The sequence below is a fragment of the Pempheris klunzingeri genome, chromosome 1 (assembly GCF_042242105.1).
Source record: "Pempheris klunzingeri isolate RE-2024b chromosome 1, fPemKlu1.hap1, whole genome shotgun sequence".
NCBI lineage: Eukaryota > Metazoa > Chordata > Actinopteri > Acropomatiformes > Pempheridae > Pempheris > Pempheris klunzingeri.
In genome coordinates this window covers 32757031-32778575 of record NC_092012.1, presented here as the reverse complement: position 1 = coordinate 32778575, position 21545 = coordinate 32757031, and the positions used below count along the sequence as shown (strand labels likewise).

The following is a 21545-nucleotide window of genomic DNA, read 5'->3' as shown; positions in this document are numbered from 1 at the left end:
TCAGCCTCCCTGCTTGTGTTTCTTCGCCCCTTTTGACTTGATGATGATGTCATAATGGTCCCAAATCTCAGTGAGAACCTCACTGACTTCGCTGTCATGACGAGTGGTGGAAGTGATGGTCAGGACTACGACAATTACACCTAATATGTGATGCACCAGAATTACCCTTTAAAATCAGTTCATGTGTTCATCATGTATTCATCCACTCCCCCTTCGTCCTTCCCTTATGTGTTCTCTCCGTTCACCCCACTATGCAGACGCATTGATGACGACATGGGGCGGACCCATGAATTGGAGCATTCTGCCATCAAGTGCATGAGAGGGATCCTCTACTGCTACATGAGGCAGGCTGATAAGGTGAGTTTCTTACTCAGCTCCTGCTTTCACATGTTTGCATAAACTCCCCCACCCCTGCAGTTACACATTCTATTACAGATCAAAGATGTATTCCTGAACTGCTATTCATCAGAGCCTCTCAGAGCTGGAACACTGGACGCATCTGGTTCCTCTTTCATTTAAAATGACAATGAGAGCCTGCTGCTTTAATCCTTAGGGCTTAATAACCAGCAATCTGTTAATTGCCAAAGACTTTTGCTCCGATGGGGGAAATTTCACCCCATGTCTGCAGGAGCCTTGATGCGTGCGCACAAGTGGCCTGTGAATGCCGAATGACGCTTTGTCCTCTGCATGCGTTTTTTTTTTTTATTCCTCATGACCAACACCTTTTAATAGAGCAGCCTGTAGTGTCACTGTGTACGTTCATGTGTACAGCGTGTGCCTTTGAAAGCCATTCTCTTTCAACTTGCCTCGACCTTGACGACCTAATTTAGGGGAGAGCTTTCCTGCGTCTTAATTACAAAGCTTCGTTTACACAGTTAATTACACAGAGCAGCGTTCGTTACGGCCCTGTCTCCAACACTTACGGAGAACATGGTACTTTTAATGGAGACGTGACTCAGGGCCACCGCTGGGCAAATATCGCAGAGCAGATACAGCAGCTGGGGCCCACTGTCTGTCTTTCTATGGAGCACAGGGAACCACGCCACTTTCCTTTAGAATACAAATACTTTTACAAATAGAAAAAGTCACTGTGTCGGTGGGGTTAAACCGACAAAGCGTATGGAGCCAGTGGATGTAAAGGTATTATGCTTTCATTTTCTCAGGCAGCCAGAATCACTGGACTTTGACACTGGAGACCACAGGTCCTTGTGCTTAGGTCTAAGCCACTTAAGCACTTGGTTAAAGTGCTCGGAAGTCGGCTTTGGTTGGATACTTGAGGGAAATTTTTTTTTTTTCCAGACATCTTTTGTAGAACATTATATGCCCTGCAAAACATATTTGCTAATGTAAATGAGAAACATTTGACGGGGTAGTTAGACGGGCAGATAGCAACTCACAAACCAATGATGACTGATGATGATGTGGAAATTGTACAGTTGGATCTCCGTGGTGAGAGATTAGTGCAATAAGGAGGTTCAACGATGAATTTGCATTGAATCAGCTAAGAGTTCCCACGTCAGCTCTGCTGCAGGAGGATGTGTCAAGAACAAAGTTTGCACTGAGATATTTATCATTCTCTCAAGGTTGCATTGCAGCGCTAATTAAAAGAACAGAGTGCATATTTATTATAAACTCAGGGTTATAATGTATATTATGTATACTGGTTTCTTCATATTTTTCTTGTTAGTTTATATTTTATTAAATTATTGTATGTTATTATATGTGTCGGTCCCTTTTAAAAACTCTGGCTTCCAATCAAGTATCGCATCAATTACAAAATCCTCCTACTCGCATACAAATGCCTCCGTGCCCTCGCTCCTCAGTACCTCTCTGACCTCCTTCGAACATACACCCCGTCCCGCACCCTCCGGTCCTCACACTCTGGCCTCCTCACCATCCTTCCTACCCGTCTCTGCACCTCTGGGGACAGAGCTTTCAGTGTTGCAGCCCGACCTTCTGGAGCGCTTTCCCTGCTGACATCCACAACGCTCCATCTTTGGACGTATTTAAAAGGCTCCTCAAACATGACCTGTTCACCTGAGCCTATAACCTCTCCTGACTCTTCTTGGCTCTCTATGTAAAGCGTCCACGGGTTTCCTGAAAGGCGCCATATGAATCCAAGTTATTATTATTATTATTAATAAAAATACTCACCTTCTTACTTTACAGCGAATAGCCAGCAAACTATGCAAAGCAAAGCACAGTCACTGACTTCCACCATCCATCCATCCATCCATCCATTGTTGTGACCCACTTATTCTTGAGGGTCCCGTGGGGGCCTGGAGCCAATCCCAGCGGACTTTGGCCGAGAGGCGGGGTACACCCTGGACTGGTCACCAGCCAATCACAGGGCTGACACATAGAGACAGACAACCACTCACGCTCAAACTCACAACTACGTGCAAAGTAGAGTCACCAATTAACCTGCATACAGCGGCGGACATATACAATTCCCCATTACTGTAAGGAGCAGCAGGCCATGAGGTGATTCACTAATTTGAAGCTCATATTGGTGCATTGCAGCACTCAAGACTATATGCAAGATGTGGGGGATCACAGAATATCCCCAGAGTAGAGCCACTTGACTCTGGAGCTTAGCTGGAGCGACAATCCGAGAGACCTTTATACAGAAGTGGGTTTTATGGAAACACGAATAGCAGTGGCTATTGTTAGCTTCTGACGGAGGTAAATCTCTCACACCATCTATCTCTCACACACACACACACACACACACATTCATTAGCCACTATTAGCCACTGTGGGATGGCAGGAAGTGGAGCAGTTTCAGTGAAAGTGGGACACAGGGTCTCCACCATGACCTGACTAGAAGAGAAAAAGGTGGGCAGATGCAGTTTGCCAGGGGAAAGAATAAGGGGAAGAAGGTGGGGGGGGCGGGTGTCTGAGAAAAGAGATAAAGACACAGAGAGCAGCAAAAGGAAAACAAAAAAAATGAGAGTGAATAATAGGAAGTACTGGGAGAAGAGAGGTATAAGTGAGAAGAGAGGTAGGGCAGGAGGTAGAAAGAGCAAAAATTGAGACAGCAAAGGGGGGGCTTGGTGATGGAGGGAGCAGCCAGAGAGGTGGAGAGAAGAGAAACAAACGAGGTAAAAATGGGACAAAGGGCCAATTATTTATAACTCTGCGCGACGGGGCTGGCGGCCCAGCCATAATTTGGCGTGTAGTCAAGTCGATGCAGCAAACACACACACACAAAGCCACTAACAAACCACTGAACACTAAACTCAACCAGCACGCTGTTTAGGGGGTTCTATGAGTTTCTTGTAGATTATTTTATCTGCGAACAAACATTGTCTTAATGTCAGGGTAAGCGCTCATAACTCCGTTGGAGGCACTTGAGCTAAAAATGCTTCTGAACTCTTTTGTATATGGGTGTGATAGGTGCAGTTGAAGAACGTAAAGGTGTTGAAGTTTAGTTGAAGTGTGTAGGCGCTCAAAGTAGTCGCAGTGGCACTTCAAACAGGAGTACTGAAAGAAATTTAAGGGCCATTGAAATTTCAGCCAAGTGAAAATACTGAGAGGAGTGGAAGAGTCTATGGAGGCGTCCGCTGAGGTGTAAAAAGGTGAGATGTAAAATACGTGGGGCAAGGATGCAGCCTCAGTATACAACAGAAACAAAACAGCCATTGGAGCATGACAGACATTACACCAGAGGCTGTGTTCATTACCATGCATTTACTTCACACACAAGGTTACCAAGCGAGTGTTTTGGAATGAGTGCGAAGCTGCCGGCGTGGCGTACTGTACCCTTGGTGAGGAAATGAACGCCCCTCCTCTCTTTCTCCGCTCCCTGCTTACCCTTGACCTCTCTCGTCCGTCCTTTCCTCTCTGTCTCTGTTTCCTCTCTGCCAGGTGGAGCAGTTTAAACAGGATCCCAGCCCCTCCAAGTGCCTGCACTCGGTGTTCAATGTGGACACGGGTGATGAGGTGCACTCCTACAGCGACTACCACCACCTGCAGGTCAGCCGGCATGCAGACAAGTGCAAACCCTCAATTGAAAGAATAGAATGAGTTGACACACAAAAATGAGTTTTTACTTATATGCATAAACACAGTGTGTGTGTGTGTGTGTGTTTTGGGTATGAGCATCACTAGTCTTCCTCCTCAATCAGATGTCCAGATGAAATTATTCACTTCTGCAAAGGTTTGAGGCTTCTTGAAGCTAAAGAGACGTTGAGAGATGTTTTATTGCTGGTTTTAAAGACTGGAGATCAAAATCCCTCCACACTACTCTGATTTTACATCTCTGGTCACATAGCTGATGTAACAAAACTGAAAATGCGTTCGCTGGCTGTGGTCGGGAAAGAAACTCTATGAGAAGCCGCTAAAGATGAATGAACAATGGGATGAACAGATTAGCCAATCAATCTCTTAGCGACAGGCTTTGTTTTTTGAGCATCTTGAAAAACGGCCGTAAAAGTGTTTCTTTTCGTCGTCTCTGTGCTTTTCATGCATATACGACTGGAAAATTGACTTTTCCTCAGAGGTGGATGTGCATTAAACTGGCACTAAAACAACTTATTCTTCCGTCAATGGTATTGACAGAGGTCAATTTGGTGTGTAATGTTTGGAATGGAGACGTGCGTTTCTAGTGAAGGGTTGCCAATACATCAAGGCGGCTGGATAGAAAATCAAAAGAATAATTCATAAAGAAAAAAAAGTCATCAAAGCTGTATGTCCATTTATTTCTTGGCTCTGATAACTTCTCCAACAACTTTACCTTGAAGTAAATCGTGTTATTGATGGGTTAGGGTTAGTGTTAGTCTCTACACTATGTAGAGGAGACAACTGCTTTTTGGAATTATCACACAGTGTATAAATAACAATCTTTTTTTTGTTTGTTTTTAATGGTATCACATCCTGTGTGTCCCTCTTCCCTCTGTCACTGCTGCAGATAGATGCTGTTTCTCTGTTTCTGCTGTACCTGGTGGAGATGATCTGCTCCGGTCTGCAGATCATTTACAACACTGATGAGGTAAACAAGACACTAAAATGGCTGCCAAGGTGATCAATGGTGGACAACAGGGATGTAAGCCCTGTCCTGTTTATTGGGTTGATGTTTTCTGGGTAATCCACTAGCAGTAGCCACGATCCATCTTAAGTCACAGATGGTTTAAAAGAACTTCTTTTCTTTTATGATTATACATCGTACACACATTTCCCCATCGAGAACGTTGTTTTCCTTTTACAGATGCTGCTTCTCCTTTACTATCAATACTCTGTTCACTGGGTGTGTTTTAGACTACATGGTTACAGATTTTTCAAATTAACGAAAACCAGCTCAAATGCACATGAAATAATCACTGATATTATCATTCTGCCTACATTTTGAAGAGGTTTTTACTCATGCTAGTGTGTCTTAAAGAATTCTGATCTCTGTCGGTCGGGCCACTTGACTGAAATATCCCAATGACTGGGTTGCCCATTAGTTGAATCCTGCTGACTTTGGTAATCCTGCTGATTTTGGTAATCCTGTTGATTTTGGTAATCCTGTTGATTTTGGTAATCCCCTGACGTTGCATCTCAAAACCAATTTTGCCACTTCAGTTTCTAAACAAATACCTGCACAGCTAAACTACTCCTGTCAGTCTCGGCTGTACTTTGTAGTGCTAATGGTGAAAACGCTAAACATCAAATCTGCTAAACAGCATTGTCATTACCATGTGAATTCTTGTGATTGCTCCCTGTTATTTGTCTGTATGCACGCACGCACGTACGCGCATGAAAATTCCTATTGTGAAAATGTATCACTTAAAAGCTCTGTTTACTCTAAAACTAATTGTGGGACCTAATGAGATTCATGAATTTTTCATTGTGTGATGCTACCGTCTGAAGATCCAACTGGATGCTATGAAGTAAGACCAAAGGGTTTCTAAAGCCAGTTCTGCGTACCCTAAATCCCCTACAGATATCCCAGAGCCGCCACAAATGCAGGATCAGGGGACGGTACGTCACTTTTATAGCTCGGCTCACATTTATGTTTTTGCTGAGCCGCTCAATTGACTTTCAACAGGGAAACGTTTAGATGATTTCATTACGGAGGCTTAAATGTCCTCCTGGGAATCGAACCGGTAACATCTTATTTGGCAGCCCACCAACCCAGGCTATTACTGAACTATTACTGAAAAGCTGCTTTGAATGGTTTATCCAGAGTTTGATGTATCTGTCCTGTGTCATTTTTTTTGCTTGGCTCTTGTTTGGCTCTTAATAAAACAGTGAAACGACGTACTGTTGCTGTTAAGTTTACACACTGTGCTGTTTATTGTGTGGCCCTGAGGAGCAGTTGGAACTTCATTAATTCTGTTAGTTTTTATAGTCTGCTTATTCGCCGCTTTACTTACCGCCACGGAGAGCTGAAATTTGTGCCGCTGGTAAAGGGATCCGTTTGTTTACTGGATAGGGTTTATCTGAAGGAAGTAAAGACGTGGTAAAACATTTTGCCACTAACCAATTAGCACCGTCAGTCGGCACACACAAAACCCTCCCTAATAACCTCGCATTTTTCTCAATTTCTCAGTCCTGATGGCGAACAAATTGACGGTGTAACTTTTTTTTTATGAGGGCAGTCCTGTTTGTGCAGCAGCCTTAATTTGCATGCTTAAACACAGCTTATTAGGTTGCATAATTCGAGCTGAAGCAGTCTGCACCCCTACTCCATCCCTCTATTAACTACCATCAGATCCAGTGAGCAAAAGCACTTGTGATCTGTGTTCTCACTGAACACTGTTTGAAAAGCGTTCCAGTTGGACTAATCACATTATTACGGTATCATTTATGAGTTTGTTGTTAGCTGTCACTGCTTGTGAAGTCCATCGGCGTTTACTTGACTGAGCTGGAAGCTGCATTGCAGTATTTCTTTTTCTGGAGGTGGAACAGAAAGGCTGCTGCACGTCCTCTGAGAAGATGCACTATCGACCTCCTTCCAGATGCCATTTTCACTTTCATGCAGCATGAAATGGAGCGACTCATTAGCCTGTGTGTAACACAGTTATGTTTTTTTTTTTTCCCACACAAGACACGTTTATGCATTTTTTCACAGCGAGTGCTGCCTGCACTGGCACATGTACGACACTGCTGCAAATGTGCACATGTATGCAATCCACATAGGAAAAAAAAAAAAAGAAGAAAAGAAAAAAAAAAAGGCAAACCTGGCAGCGACGGTTGTCTGGCAGGAGGGAGACAGGGAGGTTTATTTGGCTGGTGGGCAGTAACATTCATTAAGATACCATTAAGATACTAAAAAGTTCCCCTCGTTAATCACTCCACTCATAAAACCCCAAATGAGCCAGCCGGCAAACGCCTTCCTCTCTTTCCCAGTGTCGTCTGCTTTGCCCCCCCCCCCCCCCCCCCTCAGCTCTCTCCCTGCCCTCCTTCACAGACTGGCCTATTTAAGTCCAACACAGGTTGTATCTGCTCCTCTCTATCTTTCACTCTCTCATCTTTCTATTTTCTCTCCCCTGCTTTGTCATTTTAGATTAAATCTCCCATCAGTCAAGCACACACACACACACACACACACACACACACACACACACACACACACACACACACACAGAGCTACTTTCAGATCTTTTTAATGATTCAAGGCCTTTAAGGCATCACACATTTTATGTCTCTCACTCTTAGTTTTTTTTCCCTAGGTGTGCCTATTGATTTTGACATGTCTCTCTTAGACACAGTGTCTTTCTCCCCGGCCGGTGGGGGCCAGGCAACAGATATGAGAAACTCCCTAACTCCGCTAATTACAACTTTAAAATGAGGCCACTGGTTTGTTTGCTGATGAAATCAAGGACATTGGTGATAAATCTTGAGAGTCTGTGATGAAAGGGTGATGCGCTTATGATTCCACCCATAAATGAATATTGTGATATGTGTCCATTCAGTGTCATGTCACGGGCAGTTGACTAGGAAATGAAGCTACAGTTCCACACGCCGCCACATTTAAGTGCTTAATTACACCTTGTCTGTAGCAGCAAGATGAGTTTGACCTTGAGCACTGATGACGAACCAGCTCTCTTGTCCACTTTAATAACCTTTGTAATGAGCAGGAGAGCCACACACCTCACCCCAGATCAATATCAAAGGTCACCCACTACTGTACATGTATGTAAGTGTGTGTAAGGTTGTGTGTGCACTGCAGCTTATGTTACTGTTTGATTGCATCTGTGAATCTTACTATATAAAAATTTACATTCTGCAGCCCTGGATATATATATATGAGTGTGTGTGTGTGTGTATCCTTATGTGTTACATATTGTGTATGTGTATGTAGGTGTCTGTATTTCATCCACTCCCAAAGTTTCATGCCTTCAGTTGTTTGATGTGTGTTGCCTGTGTGCAGGTTTCCTTCATCCAGAATCTGGTGTTCTGTGTGGAAAGAGCCTACAGGGTGCCTGACTACGGCATGTGGGAGAGAGGCAGCAAATACAACAACGGCAGCACTGAGCTGCATTCCAGGTCAGTGAAAAGCTCAGCAACACGCAAGAAATCTGAAAAATAAATGAACACAGTTTTGTTCAAATGTGGACATTTAAGTGAAGTGATGACGTGAAACTACCAAATGCAGATATCCCGTCTCTTTAATGCATCACTTTGCTGATCTTCAGCCTCATTACTATGACTTACTAGGACTGAGATAAGTTATATTTTCTCCTAAGTGGTGCCGGGAAGCATACTGCAGTCAAATTCCCAGCGTGTATACAGTATCCACACCCATCATACATAAAGTATTGATACCCATTACTTCATAGATTACACTGTGTCATGCATGGTAGCATTTCATTGAATCTGCTGCCCATGCTAGTGTGTATGGATGTGGGTTACCAGTTGGGTTGAAACTTTATTCTAAAATAAACTGAGGTAAACAATCAGTAGCAAGAGCAACAAGCCAGCAAAAGACTACTGAATGCATCTGTAAGCCGACATACGCTCAGTGTATGGCCATTGATGTAATCAAATAGTGCATTTAACATGGAATGAATGGAAGGGAGAATGACATAATGGAAAGAAGAGCGGGTATAGCGACAAAGAAAGGAATGGTATAAGATAAAAGTGAGGGAAAGACAAAGATATGAAGGTTATAGGTATGTAGTGATGGGAGGTATGAAAGCACGAGAGACATGTACGCAGTGACCGTGTTCTCGTCCTCTGGCCTGAAAGCTGTTATGATCAATAGGATATTTGTCCCTTCCACTCTTTTTTGCAGACTTTTGGTCTTTTATTTGTTTAAATTATTATCCTGTTAAACTCAAGACAGTTACAAACCATAGCCATGGAAGTAGAGCATAAACCTACCATTAATATTTTATGTTTTTATTTCAGCTATTGACATTATCAGGAGGCACCAAATCTGCTTTCAAGTACAAGTCATTTCAGTTTTGAATGCCTGCTTTCAAACAAGAACTATAGGACTGAAATATTTGTTATATACTAAAGAATTATTCATCAGCTTTTCTTTTATCTTCATTTGAACCGGTGGGTGCTGCTATCTTTTATTTCTTTATTAAAGCTGACTACATTGAATGTAATCTGTAAAATTAATTCTCGAATACGTCATATGTGTCTGCTGTTACACCAGACAAACAACATTTACTTTAGATATTTAAACCTGCGTGACTGGATTGTTTTTTTGACCACAAGGGGGCAGCACAACAAGCCGTAAACACAATCCTGACATTTTTAGAGAGTTGCATGTTAACACATTCACATTTTCATTCAAATTAGCAAAAAACATTACTGTCTACTGCTTCACATTGTAGTAGTGGTGCATAGTATTAGAAATTGTACAAGTCTACAGTCATGCAATATTAATATATCTCATCAAAATAATTGGCAAGTACAAAGTGGACCCATCAGTTCGTTGAGTTTCTAGTTGCAAAAGAGATTCATTTGATTTTCCAATTCAAAGGATGGTGCCAAATCTATAGCGATAGTTCTAAAGCAGACAGTCAAGAGTTCAACACGCACTTTTACGCTTGAAGATGAAATCTGCAACTTACCACCAGCGTCAGTTCAGGTTTTGGCCAATAAAGGACAGTGCAACAGTCTGTAAACATAAAACTGACAGACTATCACCATATGAAGTTGATATAGTGAATGTTTTAGCAAGCAGCGGCTTATTTACACCTCCAGTAAGCACAGACTAACCAGAAAACTAAACAAAGGCACAGAGCCGGGGGGAAACTGCAGAGTCAGCTGGTTCCTCTCTACAGGTCCGTCTCTACAAGCTTCCACTTCCACATTTGATCCATTCTTGATATAAAATTAAAGCTTTAGGTTAACAGTATTTTTATCAGATGTGTTTCTGGGCCCTTCCGAGACGTTATCTTTATTTTTACTGGAGTGCCAGATTTCTTTACTTTTCTTACTTCAAACCAGACACCATATTTCTTTGGACCCCCTGCCTGTGTTTGCACTGAGGATTAGTACAGAGCTCAGCAAGAGTCTTAAACACAAAGTGACAGATAAGAGCTGAAACACACAAGTGTCGCTGTTTTGATTTTAACTTGTTGTTGTTTTTAATCCAACTAGGATGAAAACACAATACACAGTTACTGTCGTTATGAACCAGTGTGTTTTTCAGCACCTTGGGGTTTTAGAAATAAAGCCATTTCAAGGTACGGATGTGGGACTTAGGACTTGTAGGATGGAAATTTTCCAAACCGTTAAAATCCTTGATTCTGTGTCTGTATGTAGTCAGGGTTAGATGTGTAATACCAGGGTTGTCATTGTCAGGAATTATGAACCCATTTGACGCCAAAGCACATCATAAAGTCATTTCCCTAACAAATTAGTGCGACCCTAATTTATCAAGAGACACAAGTGACATGTTTTGTACTTCCTCTGAATATAATCCACCCATTGTCACCCACCGTTTATCCACGCAAGCACAGGGAGAACATGCAGCCTGGAACCTTCTAGCTGTGAGGCAACAGTGCTGCCCTATCCAATATAATCCAATGCATATTATTTCCATGTATGTGCTTTGTATAGACCCTGTGTTGACATTTAAACCCCTTCTTTAGGTGAGTCTTGAGTCCTTAGGTGAGGCTTGGCTGACCAACAGCAGGCCTCATAGGACCATTGTGGTTAAATAGAAGTCAAATAGATAAATGAATAAATATCAACTTACAAACGTTGCATTTCTCATTTTTCACACATTCCTGAAATCACATTTTAAACCAGTGTTATTTTTCCAAACATGTACCTTCTATCTGTACCTCTTTTCTTGACCCTCCAAACAAATAGTCCAACACCAGGTTTGCAACAAGAAAAAAAACAACATTCAAGCCTATTTCATCTGTTAAGGTGTGTTTAGGGTCAGTTTGTGATGTTTAAACCATATTTACAGGTGGAAATGTCAAATCAACACCATCTGGTAGTTACCTAACCTCTATCATTGAACAAATAACCTGTATTTAGGAAAAATGTGATGGATCAACAGTCTGGCCTATTAACAGGTATGAAGACACAGATTTCAGACCACATGTTAAAACACCAGTGCTGTTCTCAGCCAGGGAACTCAGATTGCAGTGTTTTTCTTACATGCTCCAAACTGATTTATCATCCAAGGTCAAACGGGCCTCCCTCTCCTCCCTCAGTGTCTCGATAAAGATCCTCAATTTCATCTATTGCTTATCTCTTGGGAGCATGTTTTTTTCCCCTTTCACCAACAATCCAAGACTATTGGCAGCAGCTTGCCAAGATATCCTGAAGAAAAGATAACAAGTTTGACGTAGTGAAGAAGCACTGTGTCCTGCGCTCCCTGTATTTCCTCCCCCTCGAGGTCCCGCTTCCACAGTTAGCGAGCTAGCTTATACATTTAGTTGCATAACACCAATTAACACGCTGTAGGCAAACAGTGAACTGTGGCAGGAGCAGATTCAAAATGGTCCCATGTAAACAAGATCTGTGTAAATGATCAAATTAAACAGTCATTTCTAGTCCCTCAGTGCCAGTGGGCAAAAAAAGGCTCTGTGGAGTATTCATTTGTCCATGTCAAATCAAATGATTCATTTTATTTGCTTCTGCCTCATGTTTATCATCACGCCCAGTCAAATGGCTAGACTGGAGCTGTTTGATTTAAGTAGCATATCTTGCTAATCTTGTAAGCATCAGGGCCGCTTGAAGTATCTCAAATTATGATGAGTGATTTATTTTTACATAATACACAAAAACAGAACTGCGCTCATAAGTTCATGAATATTTCAACATCATTCACTGTAGAACCAATTACAATCATTAAAGTCTGAATGTGCTATGAGATGCTGTATGTGTAATTATTGTACTATATTATGTAATTATTACTCAGTATGTTACTATGTGCACCATATTGACTGTGTATCATAGCCAGTCAATACTATGTAGGCCACAGACTGAGGCCCCCAAACCTCCAAAAGTCCTAAGTTTACTTGGTTCATGTAGTTTTTGGTATTTTGATTACAAGATGCAAAAGTTGCACAATGTAATTCACTTTATAGTCCTGTTGATAATTCTGCTGTGCACATTCTGCTTCTTCAGCCAGTGCTGTGATCACCTTAGTTCCCCATGGTAAATAATTGCCAATAATAATTTAGTGATAATTATAATTATTAATTAGAATAACATTTTCTTTTCTAATTTTGGGAGACAGAGTGCATAAGCAATGCACCAAGGATGACATGTGGTTTTGGGGTTGTCAGTAGTGGCCCAGCTCTATTAGATATGAAGCTATTCCTCCAATATGACTGCAGCAGGGATATGAACCAGTGTATGTAAACAGATTCACTGTACGAGCAGCAGAATATTGTTGTTTGTGTGTGTGTGTGTGTGTGTATGAGCTCCAGGGCCAACAGTCCACAGCAACAGTTTCATCACGTAAATCTTTGTCTCCAACTGTCAGCTGAAACGGTTGCATCATGATGCTGTTTTGGACCTATGTTTTAGTAGCTTCTTCCTGTTGTCCCACCCAGCATCACCTCATCATCTCCTATCTCTGTGTGGTGCTGAAAGCCTTGCTGACCAGAACTGGCTGTTTCACTGTGTGTGTGTGTGTGTGTGTGTGTGCGTTTTACAGGACTGGCTTCAGCAGAGGCTGAATTAGCCAGCCATTCTCTGTATTTTAAGCATCGATTCAGGCCTCACTAATGGTATTGAATGCATTTTGATATGTCAGCAGATCTGCCGCCAGTCATCGCCAAGTTTCCTGCAATTGTTTCCCCCTCCTTTTCTTTTCTAGGGAAATCTTGGCAGGGTAGAAAGGGAAACAAAATGACAGTGAAATTGATTCACATTTAGTCTGCTTTGCAATCACAGTAGCCAGCCAGTGTGAAATTCACTGTAAGGTTTTTATTAAAGAGATCCATTATCTTCAGTAGACCACAATCTCAGGAGCCTTCAGCTTTATTGAATCCTAACAGATAGCAGTTTAAGATTCAAGTACGATTCAGAAAGTTTATTTATTTATTTTTTTTGGCGGGGGGGGGGGCTCCTGACAATTGACACGTATGGTTCCTACCACCGCCTCCATTACAGAACCACATTTGTCAGAAGTTATTCTTTCACATCTGCCTAAATAATGCATCAGTGTCAGGGAAATCTGCTTATTGTATGTTGTATAATTCTCAGCGTTTCTTATCTTTGCAGCTCTGTGGGCCTGGCTAAAGCTGCTCTGGAGGCCATCAATGGATTTAATCTGTTTGGAAACCAGGTATTTGAATAATTTACCCACTACTTGCACATTTCCTCCTCCTCAAACCCGCCCCAAGACACACGTGTATTTATCTCTTCCCTAATTGTGTCACGTGGCACAATATTGCGTTATACATAGGCGGCCTATTTTCTAATTAAAATCTGCAGAGGCCCATTACAGCTCCATACACATCAGTGAGAGATCAGTGAGGTGCTTGATGTGTGCAGTCCCACCATCCTGCGCAGAGTACGACCTGCCTCACCAGCCGAATTTACTGAAAGCCACGACCGTTTTAACGAGCGGACATCATCAGCATAATTAGTGCTGCTGTCATCGATGCCAGACTTTTGCTCCAAGCGGACGTTCCACCATCAGGAGATTCATGTAGCTTGTTTGGGTTTGGCTCAGCAAATTGTGTGTGCTCCTACAGGCTTTGATTGAAGGCCACACTTGATGTTTGCTCCTGGTTTCCCTCTGAATCTCTCTTACGATGTCCATTAGAGGATGTGTGTGTTTTTTTTTGTTTTTTTTTTCTTGCTTGTGTGGAGAAAAGGGAAAAACAGGGACATTCATTACACCAACACTTAACAAGCCTCCTCCCTTATTATCTTTTCTTCTTTTATCCAGTTGAAGGTTGATGGCTTCTCCGACCAAGTGGTTTTCTCATCGTCATATGGGGCTGTTAGGATGAGTGTATATGAAAGTCGCTGTTTGTTTTTCTCTCCTGATCAGCTGCAAAGTGAGGGGTTTAACCGTGCCTGGAAATGGATTTTCTCATCGAGCTCAGCTTGTTGAAAGAATCAATTTATAGAGGTGGCTGCTTTATGATCCATGCTGTATGGGGCCTCTGTAAGTGCGAGTGTGTGTCTCATCCGGCCTCTTGTCCCTCTGTGGGAATGAAAGTGCTACAAGCCAGCCAGTTGCTTATTAATGATCTCTATCAATCTTGATTTCCCAGCTGACTCTCATCCTTCCAGCGCCAAATGTAACTCCCCCAACCGCTTTAACCGGAACATTCTGAACTCCGCTATCACATTTTGCACAGGCTGCAGACTCTTGTGGGTGTGAGTTCAGGTTAGCCTTTGTACTAGATGAAACTAGCCTTCTGTTTCCTGAAGTTTAGATTTTTTTTTTTTTTTTTTCCCCTTTCTTCATGATCCCTCCAAGTCACACAATGGATGCAAAGATAGCAGCTTCTCGGTTCGACAAATTGAACTCTGTGGATTAGATTGATCTTACCAAGAGGAGGATCTTTTAACTTCAAAGCCTGTCATTAAATCCACAGAGCTGTGTACACATGGCTGGACAATCAAATCCTAACAGGTTCCATTTTCTATCTCAGCGTTGTCACCTAATTCACACCCAGTCAAGAGCAGGGATGAAGTGGAGCAGACACACACCTAACAGCAATCTTTTCTCTGTATGTGTGTGTGTGTGTGTGTAAGTGTGTGTGAAATATAGTACATACTTTTCTCGGCTGACAGAAATCTTTGAGTGTAATTCATGCATATCAATGCACAGAAAGCAATTGCAAGTTGGAGTACATTGTATCATTATGATCTTTGAAAGGGCTATTATATTATCCACATACTGTCAGTGTTTATCGGCAGCCCATAATAACAGCAGTGACAGTGATGGTTTTCTGGCATAGATTAAGGTGGCCTGCCGTTGACTCATATTATACAGTCATCTTTTCACAATAGAGGGACGTGGTACGTTGGGTAGTATGGAGAAAAGAAGGGATGGAAAAGAAAAATGCATGAGGTAGTAAGTGTGTTGTCTATAGAGGATGGTGTTTGGCATGGCCCCCAGTTTGGAGGAGCAGGTAGGAGTTCAGCCACGGACGCCAAGCAGTGTATGTATTAACATATTTTAGCCACCTAAAAAAACTCAACATCAGTTTAAGTGGGCGCTATGTTTAGAATATTTTCACGGCCTCACATTGCTGTCAGACAGCCTTTTCCACAGGGAGGTGAAGCTGATCTCTGCGTCTCCTCCTTCCTCCGCTTTAACACGACCAGACTCCACTGACAATAACAGTAATATTACCTCACAGAACGTCGGAGGCGCTAGTCTCCTGCTGCCTCCATTAGTTAGTTTGCTTGTCTTATTCTGTGGCTTTGGTCTTTTAAATAGTTAGTTCGCATTTGAACTAACGTGTTGGTTCATTGGTCGAGGCAGCGAAAGTACAGAGAACTCTGGTTTTCTTCAGACTAAAATGAGACTAAAATGTTCAGTGGGTCTGGTGGTTATGGACAGAATGAGAGAACGGCTTCATTTGGGACGGCAAACATCACATTTTTGGATTTTTGAATTGCTAGTTATTAGTTGATTGTTTATTATTATGTTTAAATATTTTATTTTTCAGGTTTCTCACATGCTCTTATCTATAAATACAGATGTGAAATGTCTTTTGTGGGAGGACCCAGACATACATAAAAAGACATTTTGACTGTTCACTTTCATCAAAAAGAAAATGTTGACTGAAGGATGAAATCAAAACAGCACACATCTACATCTGAGGCAAAGCCACTCAGCTCACCTGCTCAGTTTTGCTTGCACTCTGCTGCTCTATCACCAGAAAAGGTTTCCTTGAGAGGGCCATTTCACTGACTTGTCACAAAGCTGCCTCCAATGGTGGCCAGCAATCCTCTGCACTATGTAAATTGCTACAGGAAAGCTTGCTGATTTGACTAAAAGCCCTGGCCGGATCTGTTTTTGGAGGAAAAAAAAATAGACTCTGGCAATATTCATACATAATGCATCTGACTTACATTAGAAACTGCTTAGCAGGTTGCAGGAGTGACTCAGTACGTTTTATGTAAGCACTGCTGATGGATGAAGTGGACTGGACCAGATTTTTAGAATCAGAAAAGGTCTGATCACTTCCCCCACCATGCAAAAGCATGCTGTCCAGAGGTGTTTAAGTGCACAGCATGGACAGACAGCCCTTTGTTGTACATAGGGACTTTTGAAGTAATAGGATGATTCTCGACTCACTGTTGTTCAGGCACTCCCGCACTGTACTTCAAAAACATGCTTTTACAGTGAAAGAGTGTGTTTTGATGTACGGAGGTGTGAGGTATGATTGTGGGGGCTTTAAAGTGGGCTTCAAGTTGTTTTCTCCATTTTGCTGTCACATGTTTTTTCCGAAAGGTGATGGAGAGCTTGTTGTGAATTCTTTGAGCATTTTTTTGTGGGTGTTCTGTGTGCAGACCATGACACTGAAAACTGTTGTTGTACCAGCAAAGGCTGAACAGTTCAACTGTGACTGGGATGCTGTCTGTGTATGTGTTTTGCTCTGCAGGGCTGTTCGTGGTCGGTGATATTTGTGGATCTGGACGCCCACAACAGAAACAGGCAAACCATGTGCTCCCTTCTACCCCGAGAGTCTCGCTCACATGTGAGTCCATCTATCTATTTATGCAACTACAAAAATCACTCCACATATTACTAAAACCTACAAATAAAGCAGAACTTAATGTAAAAACAATGTTAAAATGCGAATGTGGGTTCAAAGGCAATTACTTGATCTGTTATAGGTATTTGAAACATGTCCACAGTTGCACATGTTGATGCAACCTGCTCTTTTTTTCCTCCTATTTTTTGTGCATAATCTCTACCAATCAAACACCCAAATAGGTGCCTGCCACACAAATGCCAAAAATTTTAAAGGTTAATTGTACACATCAAATGAACTACCCCCTCACATCAATATGTCAGTGGATATATGTAATTCAACAATGGACTTCCCTCACGGTGCAGTCATTACACTACCCATACCTGTGCTATTGATGGTTCAGCATTGACGTGACATGTGAAAAGTGAGCAGTTGCTGCAGGGCTGGAGGAAGATAAAGCTGAAAAGGGTGGAGTGAAAAAAAGAAGTGGTGCACAGGGGAGAAGTGGGAGCAAAATCATTGCCTTTTCCCTACTCCACTGCTTGCAGACACTTAAATGATCACATCTCTGCCTGTGTGCTGAATGTGTCGGGCAGAATAGCCGCCATCAGCTCGTGAGGAAATTAGTGTAATTGTTCGACCAGAGTGACAGTCTTAGCTGTATGAGATTAACGTTAAGGAGCTGGAGGGATGGAGTGCAGTAGGAATTGAGAGAACAACATACTGGGGAATCTAGATAACCAAAATATCAACATAATATCAGTATGTATACATCGCAAAAGATTGGAATTCAATATTCAGTTGTAGACACGTTCAATACTTGCACCGAATGTGATTTGCAAGTTGATTTCATATTTCAGCTGCAGCTGCCGAGGATGGTAACAAGTTGTAACAAGAAGCCGAAGAATAAGAGGGGATTGGACGAGATGAGCCGCACTTGGCTTTACATGTCTGTAAATTAAAGAAAAAAACTGATTTCAATACAACCCTAACAGCAGCAGCATTAAATAGTCATCCACATCTTTTACTGAAATCTAGTCCGTCTAGCAGCTAGACTAGCTAGCTGGTTGACAGACTGGATCATAGCTGTCCATGTAAGGAAGCATGTCACTGCAGTTATTAGGTGACTTCAATGCATAGACAGCAGCTGAAGAAGCTCTGCTGTCTAAAAATAAACCTTAAATATTCAAAGCTGTTTGCAGTGTGGCTGGGAACTAATAGCTTTCATTTCCATTGCTTAATAGAGTAAACCAAACAAAAATGAAAGGAGAGAATTAGATGCCCAGTCATATTGGTTCGTCAAGCCTAATAGCAATATTCATTCTTAATGATTGTTCAAATTGAAATTTAGTCAGGCAGTCCTTGATTTTAAATAAGGCTGCTGTAGTGTGCTGTTCACAACCGGGAGTTTTTTACTCCTAAGCTGGACGTTTGTCTAGTTATATGACCTCTTAAAACATGCATGTGCAATTTTACACTTTATGGCTTTTAGTGTCTGTAGTTAGGATTTTATTCTAATCCCTCAAATATCTTGAAACATTATGGTGACTATGGTGAATACAACTTAGTAAGTTTAGTTATGGTCATATAGATTTATCATATATCATGTTGTAAAATCTTACACTGTATTTTAATAAATGATTTTAGACTAGTTTTTCAGTGAAAAACAAGACTGTGGATGGGGCTGGTTATTTGTGTAAACTGAACCTTTTCTTGTCGGCAGAACACAGATGCAGCCTTGCTTCCAACCATCAGTTATCCTGCCTTCGCAGTGGATGATGATGCCCTCTACAGTCAGACACTGGACAAGATTGTCCGCAAGCTGCGGGGAAAATACGGCTTCAAACGTTTCCTCCGTGATGGCTACCGCACGGCCAACGAAGACAAGAATCGCCGCTATTACAAACCTGCTGAAATGAAGGTGGGACACCTAAACAATGGCATTTATCTAGGCTGTATTTTACTTCTTCTTCATAGCTCAAGTGAATTGGTCCAACTTTTGATTTTAGACAATAGGTCTCCCAGACAAGACCTGGATCATATCAGACAGGCACAAGAAATACAGAACATTTTTAGCAAGACGTACAGCAAAGTGTCATCAGCATAGCAGTTAGATATTAAGGAAAACAATAGATACAGAAAACAAAACAAAAAACAGAATAGACCTCAGGGGAATCCAAATAAAGATGAAACAAAGCAGTCCCTCCATTCTAATACAGGGAATGAGCTCTTGGAGAGGTATAAGACAATACATTTGGGAACTTCAGTACCACCTTTAGTGTCAATGATTGGCATTGTATAAAACCTGAAAAAGTTCAACTTGAAAGTGAGAGTATGACATTTGAAAAGTTCTTTTTAAAAAAGTGTACAAGCCTGTAAAGGTATTATCCTTTTATGGTAATGGTAAAGAAATCTGTCTTAGCCTTTCCCATTTCAAGTGCTTTAATCCTCCAGGTATTTCACCTTCAATCTTAATGTGTTTGTATGTGAGTAAGTCCCCATCAGTGGGTGTGCTCATGCATATATCTGCATGTGAATGACCATGCACTCATTATCCTTTATTGAATCCTCTGTAATCCTGGCGAAACGACTGGTTAAAGAAATCATTGCATTAGCTGCAGAGCTAACCTCCAGAATTAATGAGCTCATACAGGAGTTTCTGTTTGGTCTAGAAGATGTTTCACCCCCCCCCCATCCATGAGGCCTCATCAGCTCTCCCTTGATTGAAGGTCACCTGATTGTTGTACTACAGATTCATGGAACATCACTGTAAACTCTTTTCATGTCTATTCAGAAAGTTCAGAGTTTTGAAGTTAGACTTGAGGTCGCTAAGTCTGTGATCCTGACTGACACAACTTCATCACTTTACTTCAATCCAACCAGCAAAGACTTGGTTATTTCTTAACTGGGGGTTTCATGAAACCAACACCAATACTCTTCGAATTGCCAGACAATATTTGAGATGTTGGCAGTGATTCTTAGGTCTGGACCCTGCACATGGATTCAGGCAGACGGACAGCACCTTCTGGCCAGCATGGGAAAAACAAATAAATAACTTTCCTTTTCTCTTCCCTCAAATTATGATTTGATTAAAACTCTGTGATAAAATCTTACATCTGTTCATATAAATGAAGACTTAATTTATGTTTTTTTACTTTTGTGTAGGACTGGTGGGGCGTCCTAGGACAGAACTCTTAATTGTTTTTGTCTTCTTGCGCTCATATTTAGCTACATAATGTGACAGTGGGGCTCTGAGAGTCCTTGCCAGCATCCCATCATTGCCAGACTTTCCCATCAGGATTTGGTGGAGACCAAAACAGAGATAAAGCACATTGTATATTCGACTACATTTGGTATATTTGCCAGGTAGCCAGAAACATGACTGCAAAAGAATAGCTTATTGATATGTGTTGTTTTTACAGCTGTATATTTTGATATGTTTTCTTTTTTAATTTACAAACCACAATGCTTGGAATATTATTGTCTAAAAACTAGACACATAAGATATAGTTCAGCTGTGACTTGAAGGCCTTGTGGCTGGCAGTGACCTGTTTTTTAGGACACAACAGATTGGTGCTCATGGCTCTCACAGCTGCTATATGGCTGTGAAAAATGTTTGAGACGATACCATTTTACAAAATTAGATTGCTTTTGGCTGTTATTGTCAGCATTGTTGGAAACTTTAGAAAGATGGAGCCTTGGTGCTGAAAACAGAACAACATTGCTTGACATGTCACAGAGGGCACTCATTGGACGCCAACTCTGAACCACTTGGAATACTTTGAAATTAACTTTCTTTAATCCTGCAGCTAATAAGATACAAAAGCTAAGAATTAGCCAAAAGTATTTAACGCCTTTAGGTTCCTTCAGACAGATTTATTGTGGAAGATACTCATGCCAACTCAGTTTCATAACTTAAAATCGTGATAGCTCCTGCTCCATATACCAACAGTAATATATTTGTTACTACATCAGCAAATACTTCAAGTAATGAGAATTCAGCAATATAGAAGGAAACTGTGCCAGGTGGTCATATGAAACAATGTGCTAAAGCTTACTATTTTCCAGTAATCAATATTGAAACAACCTGCAGATTTTTTTAATGTCAGAATTCGTGCATTTGCCAAATTTAGAGATGTAATATAGTAATAACCTTACAAACATAGTGCATAATAAAAAGTGATGAATAACTTGTTTACTCCTTTGAATGATAAGTGAGCACAGGGGAATGAAATGCTGAGTGAGCTGAGTCTGAGCTCTGGTGAAAAAGAAGTCACTGGTAGACCAGGTCTTCCTGCAGAAGACATTGAGTGAAGTTGTTGTTGGTGTTTAAAAGATAATTCACAGCAGGGCAGACATCTGTGCTCCCTGTCTGTTTACCATTGACAGAGAGCAGCAGCCTGTGTGATAGACAGTTTTACCAATCAGTCGTGCTGCTCAAGCACAAAACACCAGGGA

At 41.6% G+C, this 21545-nt stretch overlaps 1 protein-coding gene across 3 annotated transcripts in view; it reads left to right on the top strand.

Moving 5' to 3' along the window:
- The window catches only part of phkb (phosphorylase kinase, beta), an 86363-nt gene that overhangs the window by 16041 nt on the left and 48777 nt on the right, over nt 1-21545 (top strand). For all 3 annotated transcript variants that reach the window (XM_070831844.1, XM_070831852.1, XM_070831860.1), the window contains 7 exons: nt 258-357; nt 3871-3978; nt 4913-4993; nt 8360-8475; nt 13642-13705; nt 16995-17090; nt 18811-19008. In XM_070831844.1, coding sequence (XP_070687945.1) covers nt 258-357; nt 3871-3978; nt 4913-4993; nt 8360-8475; nt 13642-13705; nt 16995-17090; nt 18811-19008 — 763 coding nt within the window. The remainder of the gene's footprint in view (nt 1-257; nt 358-3870; nt 3979-4912; nt 4994-8359; nt 8476-13641; nt 13706-16994; nt 17091-18810; nt 19009-21545) is intronic.